We start from the raw sequence: 16,228 nt of genomic DNA, 5'->3' as shown, positions 1-16,228 counted from the left end.
TCTTCATACTACTAAAAGAACAAGAGAGGCAAGGCCTTCAAGACTCACTTGTGATAAATTATGTCCCCTAGCATTAATTACAGAGTAATTTTCCTTTTTTACCCTCTGCACCAAAACGTTTGCAAAATCAATAAAAATTCCATACTTAGCAAAAGAAGTTCCTGTTTGAACAAAAAATGATAATGATGACTCCTCTTGTTGTGTCAGAATAAGAGGTCAAAGTGCCAAGTTTAGAGAACACAAAAAAATTAAATATAACAGTAAATGCAGTTTGCATATAATTAGGCTTCTTTTTTATTTTTTTTGTGCCCATCCCAGAGGTGCAATATTGTTTTAAACAAGATGACTGGAAAGAACTGAATTTTTCCTATTTTCATGCCAAATTTGGTGTCAACTGACAAAGTATTTGCAGAGAAAATGTCAATGTTAAAGTTTACCACGGACACACAGACACACGGACAGACAGACACACACACACACACAGACAACCGAACACCGGGTTAAAACATAGACTCACTTTGTTTACACAAGTGAGTCAAAAAGTGTTACCTGAGCGTCTTTTCCATCCCAGGGATCTCGCTTCTCAATCCTGGGCAGCTCAGCTGATCTCAGAGCTGCAGTGGATCCCTTTCCATACGACAGATCCCTACACAGAAACAGGCAACACGTCAGTGAACACAGTTTTTGAAAGCTAAAAGGTACCATTAATAATAATAATAATGGATACTTATATAGCACACTATACAGAAATCTGCTCTAGGTGCTTTACAAAAACGCTTTGTTAACAAAAAACTTTACATCTATGTTACATACACACACCAAAATGTGACTACACACACACACACACGCACGCACGCACGCACACACACACTGCATACATACATTTCAACATACATGTGTATCTAACAGCTACCCTAACACATACACACACATAGGCAGGCACATAGCCATTGCCTTTACTGATTATCCAGCCAGTGAAATCGTATCCACTGTGTCTACGGCTTTGGTTCCTGTTTGCTTACATGACGTAAACAGACTTCTTACCTGAAAAATTCATGGATTACTATTGTCTACATGATGTAAACAGACTTCTTACCTGAAAAATTCATGGATTACTATTTGTTTACATGATGTAAACAGACTTCTTACCTGAAAAATTCATGGATTACTATTGTCTACATGACGTAAACAGACTTCTTACCTGAAAAATTCATCGATTACTATTGTCTACATGACGTAAACAGACTTCTTACCTGAAAAATTCATCGATTACTATTGTCTACATGACGTAAACAGACTTCTTACCTGAAAAATTCATGGATTACTATTTGTCTACATGATGCAGATTATATATACGGTTCTTACCTTAAAAATTCACTGACCCCTATTTACTGAAGGTGATGCAGATTATATATACGGTTCTTACCTTAAAAATTCACTGACCCCTATTTACTGAAGGCGATGCAGATTATATATACCGTTCTTACCTTAAAAATTCATTGACCCCTATGTACTGAAGGTGATGTAGATTATATATACGGTTCTTACCTTAAAAATTCATTGACCCCTATGTACCAAAGGTGATGTAGATTATATATACGGTTCTTACCTTAAAAATTCATTGATTCCTTTTTCACTGAACTGTCCCTTCAGTAGAGAAAACTTCATTTTTCTGGCATTGACCGCTACAAGTACCTGTCAACATAAACATGAATATAATAACTGGTATTTATTTCCTCACTTGATTCTGGTAAAGATGGTATCTCTCTTTCTTTAACACAAATAAATACTGTGTGCGTTTTCTTTTAAGAAAGAAAAGAAGATTGCTTTTATTTGTCGCAACAATGTGGAAACCTTTTTTTTTTTATAACAACCCAACACTGGTGAAAAATGTACATGCAAATGTATTTTTTCAACTTATACAATAATCATATGTTTCACTTTAATCAATTCTGAATATTTCTTACATTATATACCTTTTTTTAATATTCTTTTTATATATACATTATTTAGATACAAAAAATAAATGTCCTTACCACGCACATACTTGTTTACACACTAAACGCCTGTATGCATATGTAAACATTATATAAACACACACATGCTGAGAAGCATTCATAACCATGTGCATGTATGTAGATATACAATTATCATATTCATTATCATCACTATCATTATCATGTAGAACTGTAGTATCAGCGATAAGTATTTTTCTCATATTCAACCAAAAAAACATGTGGATTTACGTATCACACAAAAGCACAACAACATTATTCACATTAACATTATTCAACCAAAGCCTCTTGTCTTGTTGGGTGATTACAACACACACACAAACACACACACATGCGCACACACACATACACACACGCGCACACACATACACAGAACACATTCGCTCGCACACACTCACACACACACACACACACACACACACATACATACACTCAACACATTCGCTCACGCACACTTACATGCAAACACACACGCGCGCACACACACACACACAACATATTCGCTCGCACATACTTACATGCACACACACACACACACACATACACACACACGCATACACACACACACATACAAACAACATATTCACTCACACTGTGCACACTTACATGCACACACAAACACACACACTAACACACAGAGACACACACACACACTAATGCAAACACACACACACACACACACACACCACTCACTAACGCACACACCACTCACAGGATAGCCGAATCCCCCCACTTCAATGGACTCTTCCAATGCTGGTTGAACTCCGGCCTCCGCCCACAGCCACCTGTCATCACCATGACACAACTCTCTTGGGTTAAAGGTTAAAGGTTATGCTGGTTGAACTCCGGCCTCCGCCCACAGCCACCTGTCATCACCATGACACAACTCTCTTAGGTTAAAGGTTAAAGGTTATGCTGGTTGAACTCCGGCTTCCGCCCACAGCCACCTGTCATCACCATGACACAACTCTCTTAGGTTAAAGGTTAAAGGTCCCATCGCCTTTTACGGTCATACTCGGATTACAGGACCTTTGATATGTACATTTCATATTCTCCGTGTGTATATACATTTGTATTTGTATTTGTATTTCTCTTTTTATCAAAACAGATCTCTCTGTGTGAAATTCGGGCTGCTCTCCCCAGGGAGAGTGCGTCACAACACTACAGCGCCACCCATTTTTTTTTTTTCCTGCGTGCAGTTTTATTTGTTTTTCCAATCGAAGTGGATTTTTCTACTGAATTTTGCCAGAAACAACCCTTTTGTTACCGTGGGTTCTTTTACGTGCACTAAGTGCATGCTGCACACGGGACCTCGGTTTATCGTCTCATCCGAATGACTAGCGTCCAGACCACCACTCAAAGTCTAGTGGAGGGGGAGAAAATATCGGCGGCTGAGCCGTGATTCGAACCAGCGCGCTCAGATTCTCTCGTTTCCTAGGCGGACGCGTTATCTCTAGGCCATCACTCCACCCTAAAACACATGAAGGGAGTTCAGGCACTAGCAGGTCTGCACATTTATGCTGACCTGGGAGAAGGGAAAAATCTCCACCAGGTGTGCTGAAACAAGGGATCGAACTCAGGAGACTTGAGTAAGAATCCAGCACGCTGACCATTCGGCCACTGCACCCATCAATTCTCCCCAGCTTACCTCCCCTGATACTTCTTTTTTCTTACCCCCCCTGATAGTTCTTGTCACCCAGACGTTTTAAGGTGGCCAGGTATGTGTTGTGACAGAGCCCCGCCCACCCCCCAATACTTCTTGTACTTTTTTTTTTTTTTTTTTTTTCATCTGCACCATTTCAGTGGCATTACTCCCACACCGCTCATTTAGATTCCCCCATACACGACCACACCAGGGTTCGTCTGTCACAGTTCCATCGTCGGCAGTCCGCAGAGAACCATCGATGTTAGGTCAGCAGGAGGCCACACACCAGAGGAGACCCTGCACTGCTGCTGAGTCACTTCGGTGGTGTTCGGTGGTGCCTGTTCTGATTCAACGTATTTAGGACACAACCTACTAAGCCCCCTACTAACGACAATAATAGCTTAGTCGCGGAGCCAGACTGAGTGACTTCTTGTACTTGTCACCCAGATGTTTGAGGGTGGCCGGGTATGTGTTGTGACAGAGCTTACCCCCCCTGATATTTCTTGTACTTGTCATCCAGACGTTTGAAGGTGGTGAGGTGTGTTGTGACAGAGCTTACCCCCCGTGATACTTCTTGTACTTGTCACCCAGACATTTGAGGGTAGCCAGGAATGTGTTGTGACAGAGCTCAACCACCCTGATACTTCTTGTACTTGTCACCCAGACGTTTGAGGGTGGCCAGGTATGTGTTGCGACAGAGCTCAACCACCCTGATACTTCTTGTACTTGTCACCCAGACATTTGAGGGTGGCCAGGAATGTGTTGTGACAGAGCTCAACCACCCTGATACTTCTTGTACTTGTCACCCAGACGATTGAGGGTGGCCGGGTATGTGTTGCGACAGAGCTCAACCAGCCTGATATTTCCTTTTTCTTACCCCCACTGATACTTCTTGTACTCTGTCACCCAGACGTTTTAGGGTGGCCGGGTATGTGTTGTGACAGAGCTTACCCCCACTGATATTGGTCCCAAAAGGGGCAAAAGTATTAAATTTCTCTAAATCTTTGAATCAGTCGTTTGAGAATAGCTGGATAGTTGTTTTGATGGAGAGATCTCCACCCTTAAACCACCAGACACTGTGTCTGGGATTTGAACGTAGGATAATCAGATTGGGAAAAAAACAACAACAAAAAACAAAAAAAAAACGACAGGTGCAATAGCCGAGTGGTTAAAGCGTTGGACTTTCAATCTGATCTCCCAGGTCAACATATGTGCAGACCTGCTAGTGCCTGAACCCCCTTCGTGTGTATACGCAAGCATAAGATCAAATACGCACGTTAAAGATCCTGTAATCCATGTCAGCGCTCGGTGGGTTATGGAAACAAGAACATTCCCATCATGCACACCTCCGAAAGCGGAGTATGGCTGCCTATATGGCGGGGTAAAAACGGTCATACACGTAAAAGCCCACTCGTGTGCATATGAGTGAACGTGGGAGTTGCAGCCCACGAACGAAGAAGAAGAAGAAGACTGGAAAAAAAGATCAGGTTGAAAAAACTAAATAAAAAAAGAAAAGTACGGGGAACAGAGCTCACCCCCACTGGTACTTCTTGTACTTGTCACCCAGACGTTTGAGGGTGGCCAGGTAGGTGTTGCGACACTTGGACTGACAGTCGTAGATCTGGGGCAGGATGGAGATGATGCACAGCTGGTGCTCCGCGCAGTTCTCCTTCAGCACTGCGTCGCTCGTTATCTGGGGGATCATCGTCATCATCGTCATCGTTGTTGTCAGCATCACCATCGTTGTTGTTGTAGTGGCAGTGTCATCATCATCATCATTGTCATCGTCATCATCGTCATTGTCATCATCACCATCGTCATTGTCACCATCATCATTGTTATCAGTGTCATCATCGTTGTTGTTGTTGTTGTTGTCAGTCTCATCATCGTCATCATCATCATCATCATCATTGCTCTTGTTGTTGGCAGTGTCATCATCATCATCATAATCATTATTGTCATCGTCATCATCCTCACTGTCATCATCACCATCATCATTGTCACCATCATCATTGTTATCAGTGTCATCATCATCATTGTTGTTGTCAGCATCACCATTATCATTATCATCATCGTTGTTGTTGTTGCCAGCGTCACCATCATCATTATCATCATTGCTGTTGTTGCTGTCAGTGTCATCATCATCATAACCATTATCATAATCGTTGTCAGTGTCATCATCACTGTTGTTGTCAGTGTCTTCATCATCATCATCATAATCGTTGTCAGTGTCATCATCACTGTTGTTGTCAGTGTCTTCATCATCATCATCATAATCGTTGTCATCATCATCACCACTGTTGTTGCTGTCAGCGTCATCATCATCATCATCATCATCATCATCATCTTAACCTATGCTGCACACATGACCTTTATCATTTCATCCAAACCCTCCCCCCGACCCATGCCCCCCACCCACGCCTACGAGTGAATCTGTGAGTCAAAGCCCATAAATAAAGAAGATGAAGAAGACAATGTCATCCCAACGACCAGGTGCTCTGTTTCGTTTTTTATTCCTTTTTTTTCTTCTTTTTTTTTCTGTACGCTTATAGTTGACTTCATCAACTTTTTGCACCTTATACATATTATTAGTAGTAGTAGTTCTTTTTTTTATGTATTTATCTATTATTTATATTTTTACTCTTTTTTTTTTCCTTTTTTTTTTTTTTTTTTTTTTCTGTACGCTTATAGTTGACTTCATCAAGTTTTTGCACCTTATACATATTATTATTAGTAGTAGTAGTTCTTTTTTTTATGTATTTATCTATTATTTATTTACTCTTTTTTTTCTTTTTTCTTTTTTTCTCTCAAGGCCTGACTAAACGTGTTGGGTTACGCTGCTGGTCAGGCATCTGCTTGGCAGATGTGGTGTAGCGTATATGGATTTGTCCGAACGCAGTGACGCCTCCTTGAGCTACTGAAACTGAAACTAATGATAATGGTATTATTATCAATATTAATAATGACGGTAATGATAATAATAATGACATCAATAATAACAATATATTTTCAAAAACATACAGTAAAGAACACTCGTTCCAGCACATTTTCTTAAGTAGAGCTCAAAGCGCTGTAGTACATGTACAAAACTCATAGACTGTAGGTGACCTTCTTCTTCTGCGTTCACTCGGATGTGTATGACCGTTTTTACCCCGCCATGTAGGCAGCCATATTCCGTTTTCGGGGGTGTGCATGCTGGGTATGTTCTTGTTTCCATAACCCACCGAACGCTGACATGGATTACAGGATTATTAACGTGCGTATTTGATCTTCTGCTTGCATATACACACGAAGGGGGTTCAGGCACTAGCAGGTCTGCACATATGTTGACCTGGGAGATTGTAAAAGTCTCCACCCTTTACCCACCAGGCGCTGTCACCGTGATTCAAACCCGGGACCCTGAGATTGACAGTCCAACGCTTTAACCACTCGGCTATTGCGCCCGTCACTGTAGGTGACCACAAAAAAAAAAAAAAAAATCCTGAAAACAAAAAAAATCATTTCACACACTCACTGCAAACAGGCATCATGACACCACTTGTCCAACTCTCTCTCTCTCTCACACACACACACACATTATGGTTCCAAGTTAATTTTGATGTAAGGTGTACTCCAAGGAATTTAACTACTTTTTTATATTCCAGGGTGTTATCGTAAATCTTAACTCACTCAGTACGGCCAGTCCTCTCTTCTCTACACAGACCCTTCGGATGTCCAGTGGGTGTCTGAATGACCCAACCTTTAGCTTCCGTCGTCAGAATTGTGGTATTCTTTGTCAACATTCACCTCTTCAGTGTAAGAGCCTTCCGCTTGTAATATTTTGATGGTGGTAATTGGGGTGAAATGCTGTTAACGTCGTCTCTTTCGCCGTTCGTATGGACAGAGTTAAAGGAAGGCAATGTTGCTGGACTTGATCCATTATTAAAAAGCATCAAGCGTGTTTTTTCAGTTGGTATTTGCAGACCATTCTCGCTCATATAATTTGCTACTGTGTTTAATTCATTTTGATGTAGCTTTTTTGTGGTACTCACATAACAGCTGATCATATACCAACTTGCGATATGTTAAAGTCTCAAATCCCTGAACTGAAATCATTTTCAGTGTTGACGATCTTCAGCAGTCCATTGCTAATGTAGGACTTTTTCAACTCCTTGTTAAATAGTCCAGCTGGTTCGCTGTTATAGTTGTTAGTTTTTCATTAGAAATATGTTATATTGTTATGATTTTTTGTTTATTTTTTAAACAAAACTTAAATCAATAATTTTCACACACACACACTTTCACTTACTCGTATGCGTACACAGTAATTCCACCCCCACCCCCCCCCCACCCACCCCTCCTCCCATTCGATTTTTTTCCTTCCCTCGTCTAATATCACTTACAGTGAAAAGACGTTAAACTAAAGAACGAACACATTATGGATACACATGTGCATGCACTGTTGCCCCTGTGGGGAGTGGGAAGGGGGTGTGTGTGGGGAGGGGGGTTGGAAGTAACGATCTCACCTCCAGAAGCTCAGGAGGAGCCAGGTTGGCTCCAGACTTCTCCAGCGCCCATTCCACGATGTCCGCTGATGTGTGGCCCCCTCCGTAATCCTCTCCCTGTACGCCCGACACGAAAGACTTGATGGCTGGGTACCCCTCCACCTGAAACAGTAGTGCACATGTACCCCTGTACTTGAAACAGTGCACATGTACCCCTGAAACAGTGCACATGTACCCCTGAAACAGTGCACATGTACCCCACCAACTTGAACAGTGCTGTGCCAGTACAGTCGTGTAGACTTTTCCTCATGGCTCTGATGTTCAAGCAAAAACGATTTTACTAAGTATTCAAAAAAGAAAAAAAGAAGCTTGTTGCTAATTTCTTGGGGCCATTGAACCAAAGTAAATGTCTTTATACTGAAATATAGTAAAATACAGCACACACAAAAAAAGCCAAAATGCCAATACAGAAATCCAAACAATACAGCGACGCTCCCACCAGTGCACACACATCACCACTCACCCCGTATTTCCCAGCAGTGACGGTGTTCTTGGTGGCGTCAATGGCGCACAGTTTGACCTTGCCCTTGAGGTCAGAGGCCGCCTGCTTCCAGTGCGGAGCCAGGTTCTGGCAGTGCTGGCACCAGGGGGCGTAGAACTCCACCATCACCATGCCCTTGTGTTTCAGAACCTCCTTCTCAAAGGTGCTGTCCGTCACCTCAACCATGTCCGCTGGGTTCACTGGCTGTGGAAACGAAATGTTTCTCTTTTAACCAGGGGACCTAGAACACACTGGGTTCACTGGCTGTGGAAACGAGATGTTTCTCTTTTAACCAGGGGGCCTAGAACATGTCCTCTGGGTTCACTGGCTGTGGAAACGAAATGTTTCTCTTTTAACCAGGGGGCCTAGAACATGTCCCCTGGGTTCATTGGCTGTGGAAACGAAATGTTTCTCTTTTAACCAAGGGGCCTAGAACATGTCCGCTGGGTTCACTGGCTGTGGAAACGAAATGTTTCTCTTTTAACCAGGGGGCCGAGAACATGTCTGCTGGTCAATGGCTGTGGAAACGAAATGTTTCTCTTTTAACCAGGGGACCTAGAACACACTGGGTTCACTGGCTGTGGGAATGAACTGCTTCTCTTTTAACCAGGGGGCCTAGAACATGTCCGCTGGGTTCACTGGCTGTGGAAACGAAATGTTTCTCTTTTAACCAGGGGGCCTAGAACATGTCCCCTGGGTTCATTGGCTGTGGAAACGAAATGTTTCTCTTTTAACCAAGGGGCCTAGAACATGTCCGCTGGGTTCACTGGCTGTGGGAATGAAATGTTTCTCTTTTAACCAGGGGGCCGAGAACATGTCTGCTGGTCAATGGCTGTGGAAACGAAATGTTTCTCTTTTAACCAGGGGACCTAGAACACACTGGGTTCACTGGCTGTGGGAATGAACTGCTTCTCTTTTAACCAGGGGGCCTAGAACATGTCCACTGGGTTCACTGGCTGTGGAAACGAAATGTTTCTTTTAACCAGGGGGCCTAGAACATGTCCCCTGGGTTCACTGGCTGTGGAAACGAAATGTTTCTCTTTTAACCAAGGGGCCTAGAACATGTCCGCTGAGTTCGTTGGCTGTGGGAATGAAATGTTTCTCTTTTAACCAAGGGGCCTAGAACATGTCCGCTGGGTTCACTGGCTGTGGAAACGAAATGTTTCTCTTTTAATCAGGGGACCTAGAACACACTGGGTTCACTGGCTGTGGAAACGAGATGTTTCTCTTTTAACCAGGGGGCCTAGAACATGTCCCCTGGGTTCACTGGCTGTGGAAACGAAATGTTTCTCTTTTAACCAGGGGACCTAGAACACACTGGGTTCACTGGCTGTGGAAACGAGATGTTTCTCTTTTAACCAGAGGACCTAGAACACGCTGGTTTCATTGGCTGTGGGAATGAAATGTTTCTCTTTTAACCAGGGGGCCTAGAACATGTCCGCTGGGTTCACTGGCTGTGGAAACGAAATGTTTCTCTTTTAACCAGGGGGCCTAGAACATGTCCGCTGGGTTCACTGGCTGTGGAAACGAAATGTTTCTCTTTTAACCAGGGGGCCTAGAACATGTCCCCTGGGTTCATTAGCTGTGGAAATGAAATGTTTCTCTTTTAACCAGGGGACCTAGAACATGTCCCCTGGGTTCACTGGCTGTGGAAAGGAAATGTTTCTCTTTTAACCAAGTGGCCTAGAACATGTTCACTGGGTTCACTGGCTGTGGAAATGAAATGTTTCTCTTTTAACCAAGTGGCCTAGAACATGTCCACTGGGTTCATTGGCTGTGGAAACGAAATGTTTCTCTTTAACCAAGGGGCCTAGAACATGTTTGCTGGGTTCACTGGCTGTGGAAACGAAATGTTTCTCTTTTAACCTGGGGGCCTAGAACATGTCCGCTGGGTTCACTGGCTGTGGAAAGGAAATGTTTCTCTTTTAACCAGGGGGCCTAGAACATGTCCGCTGGGTTCACTGGCTGTGGAAACGAAATGTTTCTCTTTTAACCAGGGGGCCTAGAACATGTCCCCTGGGTTCACTGGCTGTGGAAACGAAATGTTTCTCTTTTAACCAGGGGGCCTAGAACATGTCCCCTGGTTTCACTGGCTGTGGAAATGAACTGTTTCTGATTGAACAGAAGTTCATTTAGTCACGTTGATCATGTCCGCTGGTTTCACTGGCTGTGGAAATGAACTGTTTCTGTTTGAACAGAAGTTCATTTTGTCATGTTGATCACGTCTGATGGGTTCAGAATGAACTGTTTCTGTTTGAACAGAAGTTCATTTAGTCACGCTGATCATGTCCGCTGGGTTCACTGGCTGTGGAAATGAACTGTTTCTCTTTTGAATCAAAACACATTTCCATCACCTCAACCATGTCTGCTGGATTCACTGGCCGTGGAAAACAAAAGATGCTGTTTTAATGAAAGCTGATCAGATCATACATAGTGATAGAGATGAAGCCAGCTACAAATACAGGAGGGATGGGGGGTGTGGGGGGGGGGGAGAAAATGAAAGATGCATGGATGACGGAAGATACAAAGTGAATGTTGTGTAAGTGAAAAGACACCGATAAAACGAAACAAAAAGGTTGGGTGTGGCGGTGGGGGAGGAAGGATTATGAGGAGGACAAACACTCAGGCACATGAACTAGCTGCTAGACAATGGTGACGGAGTCTCCCATCAGACCGACGGATGAGTACGCAGGCTTATCTGCCTGCTAGACAATACACTGATGTAATTACCTTACTCTTGGTAGCTTTCTTCCGTTTGCCGTACAGACGATTGTCGACCATCTCCTTGATGTAGTTCATGCAGTACTCCACAATGTCTTTGGATGTGCGCTGTCCTGCAACAGAATCAGTGTGTGTGTGTGTGTGTGTGTGTGTGTGTGTGTGTGTGTGTGTGTTTGCTCTCCCCCAACGTGGGTTGTAAAAGTACACACACACACACACAAAATCGAGATTGCGCATGCAAACAACACACACACCAAACACACATGCATGTGTGTGCACACTCACACACGCACAAAGTCTCTGTCCCTCTCTTACAAGCAAGACCACACATGTTTTTATGTATGCAAGAACACATTCCACATCCACACCCACACAGAGATAAATGCACCCTTCTCCTACATACAAACATGAGCATTCATGCATATAATCCCCCATGTACACACACACACAAGCACGCGTACAAGCATGCATGCACACACACACACACACACACAAGAAGTGTACATCAGTGTTGACGATCTTTAACAGTCCATTGCTAATGTATGACTTTTTCAACTCCTTGTTAAACAGTCCAGTTGGTTCGGTGTTATAGTTGTTAGTTTTTCATTAGAAATATGTTATATTGTTATGATTTTTTGTTTATTTTTTAAACAAAACTTAAATCAATAATTTTCACACACACACACTTTCACTTACTCGTATGCGTACACAGTAATTCCGCCCCCCCCCCCCCCCCCCCTTCTCCCACTCGATTTTTTTCCTTCCCTCGTCTAATATCACTTACAGTGAAAAGACGTTAAACTAAAGAACGAACGAACGAACGCACACACAATTCTGTCTCGCCCTATCCCCCCTCCACACACACTGTTCTTCCCCCATCCCACAGACCCCCTACCCGCCTCCCCCCCTCCCCTTTTCCCCATCCATTATCACTTAACCTTGCGATTGGAATGAACTTCCTCTTTCGCTTCGTCAAGTCTCCACTCTCAGCTCTTTCAAGTCTGGCCTTAAAACCCACCTCTTCCCAAAATAGCCTCCCTTGCCTGCCTCTTCCTTGTCTTTAGTTTCTTCAGTTTTAGAGTTATGCATGCGTGTGAATGACTGGTGTGAAAGCGCTTTGATTTGTCTCGGCACAAGATTCAGTGCTATATAAATACCATTATTATTATTAGTATTATTATTATTACTTAAAATGGAAAGTTTAACACTGAAAACTTCTACTACACAGACCAGTGTACCTTTAATGTCTTCAGTCACCGATGTGTGTGACGGGACATTAAACAAAACTCCTCCTCCGTACATACCTTCATAATCAACAGGCTTGGATTTGTCCACTCCAAACAGCTTTATGTTGGGAACACCAGGAATGCTGTACTGTCCGCCAATTCCCTTCTGCTCTTCCACATTGATGGCCGCCACCCTCACCAGTCCCTGCCCACATCAACACTTTCACTTTAACTCTACACTTCAACACTTCTACTTTCACTTTCACTTTGATGGCTGCCACCCTCACCAGTCCCTGCCCACATCAACACTTTCACTTTAACACTTACACTTCAACACTTCTACTTTCACTTTCACTTTGATGGCCGCCACCCTCACCAGTCCCTGCCCACATCAACACTTTCACTTCAACACTCTAACTTTCACTTCCACATCAACACTTCTACTTTCACTTTCACTTCCACATTGATGGCTGTCACCCTGCCCAGTCCCTGCCCACATCAACACTTTCACTTCACCACTCTAACTTTCACTTCCACATCAACACTTCTACTTTCACTTCCACATTGATGGCTGCTACCCTGCTCAGTCCTTGCCCACATCAACACTTTCACTTCCACATCAACACTTTCACTTCACCACCAACACTTTCACTTCCACACCCACACTTTCACTTCACCACCAACACTTTCACTTCCACATCAACACTTTCACTTCACCACCAACACTTTCACTTCCACATCAACACTTTCACTTCACCACCAACACTTTCACTTCCACATCAACACTTTCACTTCCAACACTGACGGTTGTCACCCCCACCACACCCTGTCCACATCAACACTTTCACTTCACCACTTTCACTTCCAACACTGATGGCTGTCACCCCCACCACACCCTGTCCACATCAACACTTTCACTTCCACATCAACACTTTCACTTCCACATCGACACTTTCACTTCCAACACTGATGGCTGTCACCCCCACCACACCCTGTCCACATCCACACTTTCACTTCCACTTTCAATCTCTCGCTTCAGTTGACAGGAAGGTGGCAGAATGGTTAAGACACTCACTGCCAATACAGTGTCCATGAGGTCGGAGTTTGAATCCCACTCACACCCTTTCTCCTAACTTTGACAGGAAAATAATGTATTGTATTGTATTGTATTGCATTGTATTGTATTGCATTGTATTGTATTGTCCCTTGTGCAGATGCGCTGAAGAAAATGAACTTCACTTCGTGTTACGTTGCCCTGCCTTAAATGACCTTAGGCTACAGTTAATTCCACAAAAATATCATAGACATCCATCTCTGTTTTGAATTTCCTTGCTAATGTCATCAACAAAGGAAACCATTGTAAAACAGTTCGCTATATACTTGTATAAGGCATTCAAAATCCACAGTTTGATATGTGATTAATTGTGCTTTTTGTGTGTGCATGTGCATTGCTAGAATTGTAGTTAAATGTTTTCTGTTCCACATTGTTCTGGAATGTAACAATTTGTGTTCACTGATCCCCTTCATGGCCTTTATTGAATAAAAATGTTCAACTTTGACAGGAAAATAATGTATTGTATTGTATTTGTATTTCTTTTCATCATAACAGATTTCTCTGTGTGAAATTCGGGCTGCTCTCCCAAGGGAGAGCGCGTCGGTATACTACAGTGCCACCCATTTTTTTGATTTTTTTTCCTGCGTGCACTTTTATTTGTTCTTCCTATCGAAGTGGATTTTTTTTAATTTTATTTTTTTACAGAATTTTGCCAGGAACAGCCGTTTTGTTGCCGTGGGTTCTTTATTGTCTCATCCAAATGACTAGCGTCCAGACCACCACTCAAGGTCTAGTGGAGGGGGAGAAAATATTGGCGGCTGAGCCGTGATTCGAACCAGGATGCCCAGATTCTCTCGCTTCCTTGGAGGACGCGTTACCTCTAGGCCATCGCTCCACATTGTATTGTAGTAGTGTAGTGTAGTGTAGTGTAGTGTAGTGTAGTGTAGTTTAGTGTAGTATGTATCACTTGTCACAACACATTTCTCTGTGTGAAATGTGGGCTGCTCTCCTCATAATCATGTCAGCATTTGGTGGGTTGTGGAAACAAGAACATACGCAGCATGCACACCCATGAAAAAGGGAGTATGGTTGCCTATATGGCTGGGTAAAAACGGTCACACATGTAAAAGCCACTCTGATATACAGGAATTGTAACTACCAAATGCATATAACAAAGACCCCCCCCCCAAAAAAAAAAAAACAGGGAGAGTTTGCATGAAAATATACACATAAATGTCACCACCATATAAAATCTTTTGACACAAAAAATCCTCCATACAGACAAACATACAATGTGTACCTTCAGCGTCCTGGCGACACGTTTCCATTCTGGAGCCAGTGCTTGGCAGTGAGCACACCTGGAACAATTACACGCCAGCACTTGCTTGTCAATCATCACATCAACCCTTTGTTAATCATGTTAACTCTCTCCATACGAACGGCGAAAGAGACGACATTAACAGCGTTTCACCCCAATTACCATCATCAAAATATTGCAAGCGGAAGGCTCTTATACTGAAGAGGTGAATGTTGACAAAGAATACCACAACTCTGACGACGGAAGCTAAAGGTTGGGTCATTCAGACACCCACTGGACATCCGAGGGGTCTGTGTAGAGGAGAAGAGAGGACTGGCCGTACTGAGTGAGTTAACCCCTTGAATTTATCTGGAATTTTTCCTCTAGGCATTGCATTTCTTTGTTCAGCTTCTTCTTCTTCTTCTTCGTCGTTCGTGGGCTGCAACTCCCACGTTCACTCGTATGTACACGAGTGGGATTTTACGTGTATGACCGGTTTTAACCCCGCCATGTAGGCAGCCATACTCCGCTTTTGGGTGTATGCATGCTGGGTATGTTCTTGTTTCCATAACCCACCGAACGCTGACATGGATTACAGGATCTTTAACGTGCGTATTTGATCTTCTGCTTGCGTATACACACGAAGGGGGTTCAGGCACTGGCAGGTCTGCACTTATGTTGACCTGGGAGATCGTAAAAATCTCCACCCTTAACCCACCAGGCGCCATCACCGTGATTCGAACCTGGGACCCTCAGATTGAAAGTCCAACACTTTAACCACTTGGCTATTGCGCCCGTCTACTTTGTTCAGCAAAATCAGTTACACCATGATCACTGTTAAGTGCTTTCCCTCCTGAAATGGGAGTATGCCTGCCTACATGGAGAGGTGTATACCAGTGAATGTCAACGGCTGCAACAGCCGAGTGGTTAAAATGATGGACTTTCAATCTGAGGGTCCCAGGTTCGATTCCCAGCCATGGTACATGGTAGTTACACAGTGGAGATTTTCCCCATCTCCCAGGTCAGCAAATGTGCAGACCTGCAAGTGCCTGAACCCCCTTCGTGTGGTGTGTGTGTGTGTGTGTGTGTGTGTGTTGGAGCTCATGTACGTTTATATGTATTTGACTGTGCTTTCATGTCTGTGAAACTGCATGTTTGGTGCATATCTGTTATGCATGTGTGGGTGTATGTGTGAATGTGTGTCTTCATGTTTTACATTTATTTGCTTATTTATCATCATTGTTG

At 43.3% G+C, this 16,228-nt stretch overlaps 1 protein-coding gene across 1 annotated transcript in view; it reads right to left on the bottom strand.

Moving 5' to 3' along the window:
• LOC143277159 (protein disulfide-isomerase A6-like) overlaps positions 1-16,228 on the bottom strand; it is a 28,524-nt gene that overhangs the window by 4,813 nt on the left and 7,483 nt on the right. The window contains exons 3-11 of the mRNA XM_076581923.1: positions 14,987-15,044; positions 12,711-12,837; positions 11,416-11,519; positions 8,668-8,889; positions 8,166-8,306; positions 5,196-5,353; positions 2,728-2,800; positions 1,610-1,695; positions 550-646 (exon numbers count right to left, since the gene is read on the bottom strand). Of these exons, the coding sequence (XP_076438038.1) occupies positions 550-646; positions 1,610-1,695; positions 2,728-2,800; positions 5,196-5,353; positions 8,166-8,306; positions 8,668-8,889; positions 11,416-11,519; positions 12,711-12,837; positions 14,987-15,044 (1,066 nt within the window). The remainder of the gene's footprint in view (positions 1-549; positions 647-1,609; positions 1,696-2,727; positions 2,801-5,195; positions 5,354-8,165; positions 8,307-8,667; positions 8,890-11,415; positions 11,520-12,710; positions 12,838-14,986; positions 15,045-16,228) is intronic.

The sequence above is a fragment of the Babylonia areolata genome, chromosome 33 (genome assembly GCF_041734735.1).
Source record: "Babylonia areolata isolate BAREFJ2019XMU chromosome 33, ASM4173473v1, whole genome shotgun sequence".
In the NCBI taxonomy this organism is placed as follows: Eukaryota; Metazoa; Mollusca; class Gastropoda; order Neogastropoda; family Buccinidae; genus Babylonia; species Babylonia areolata.
Note: the sequence above shows the minus strand (reverse complement) of the source record. Positions and strands in the feature narration are given on the sequence as shown.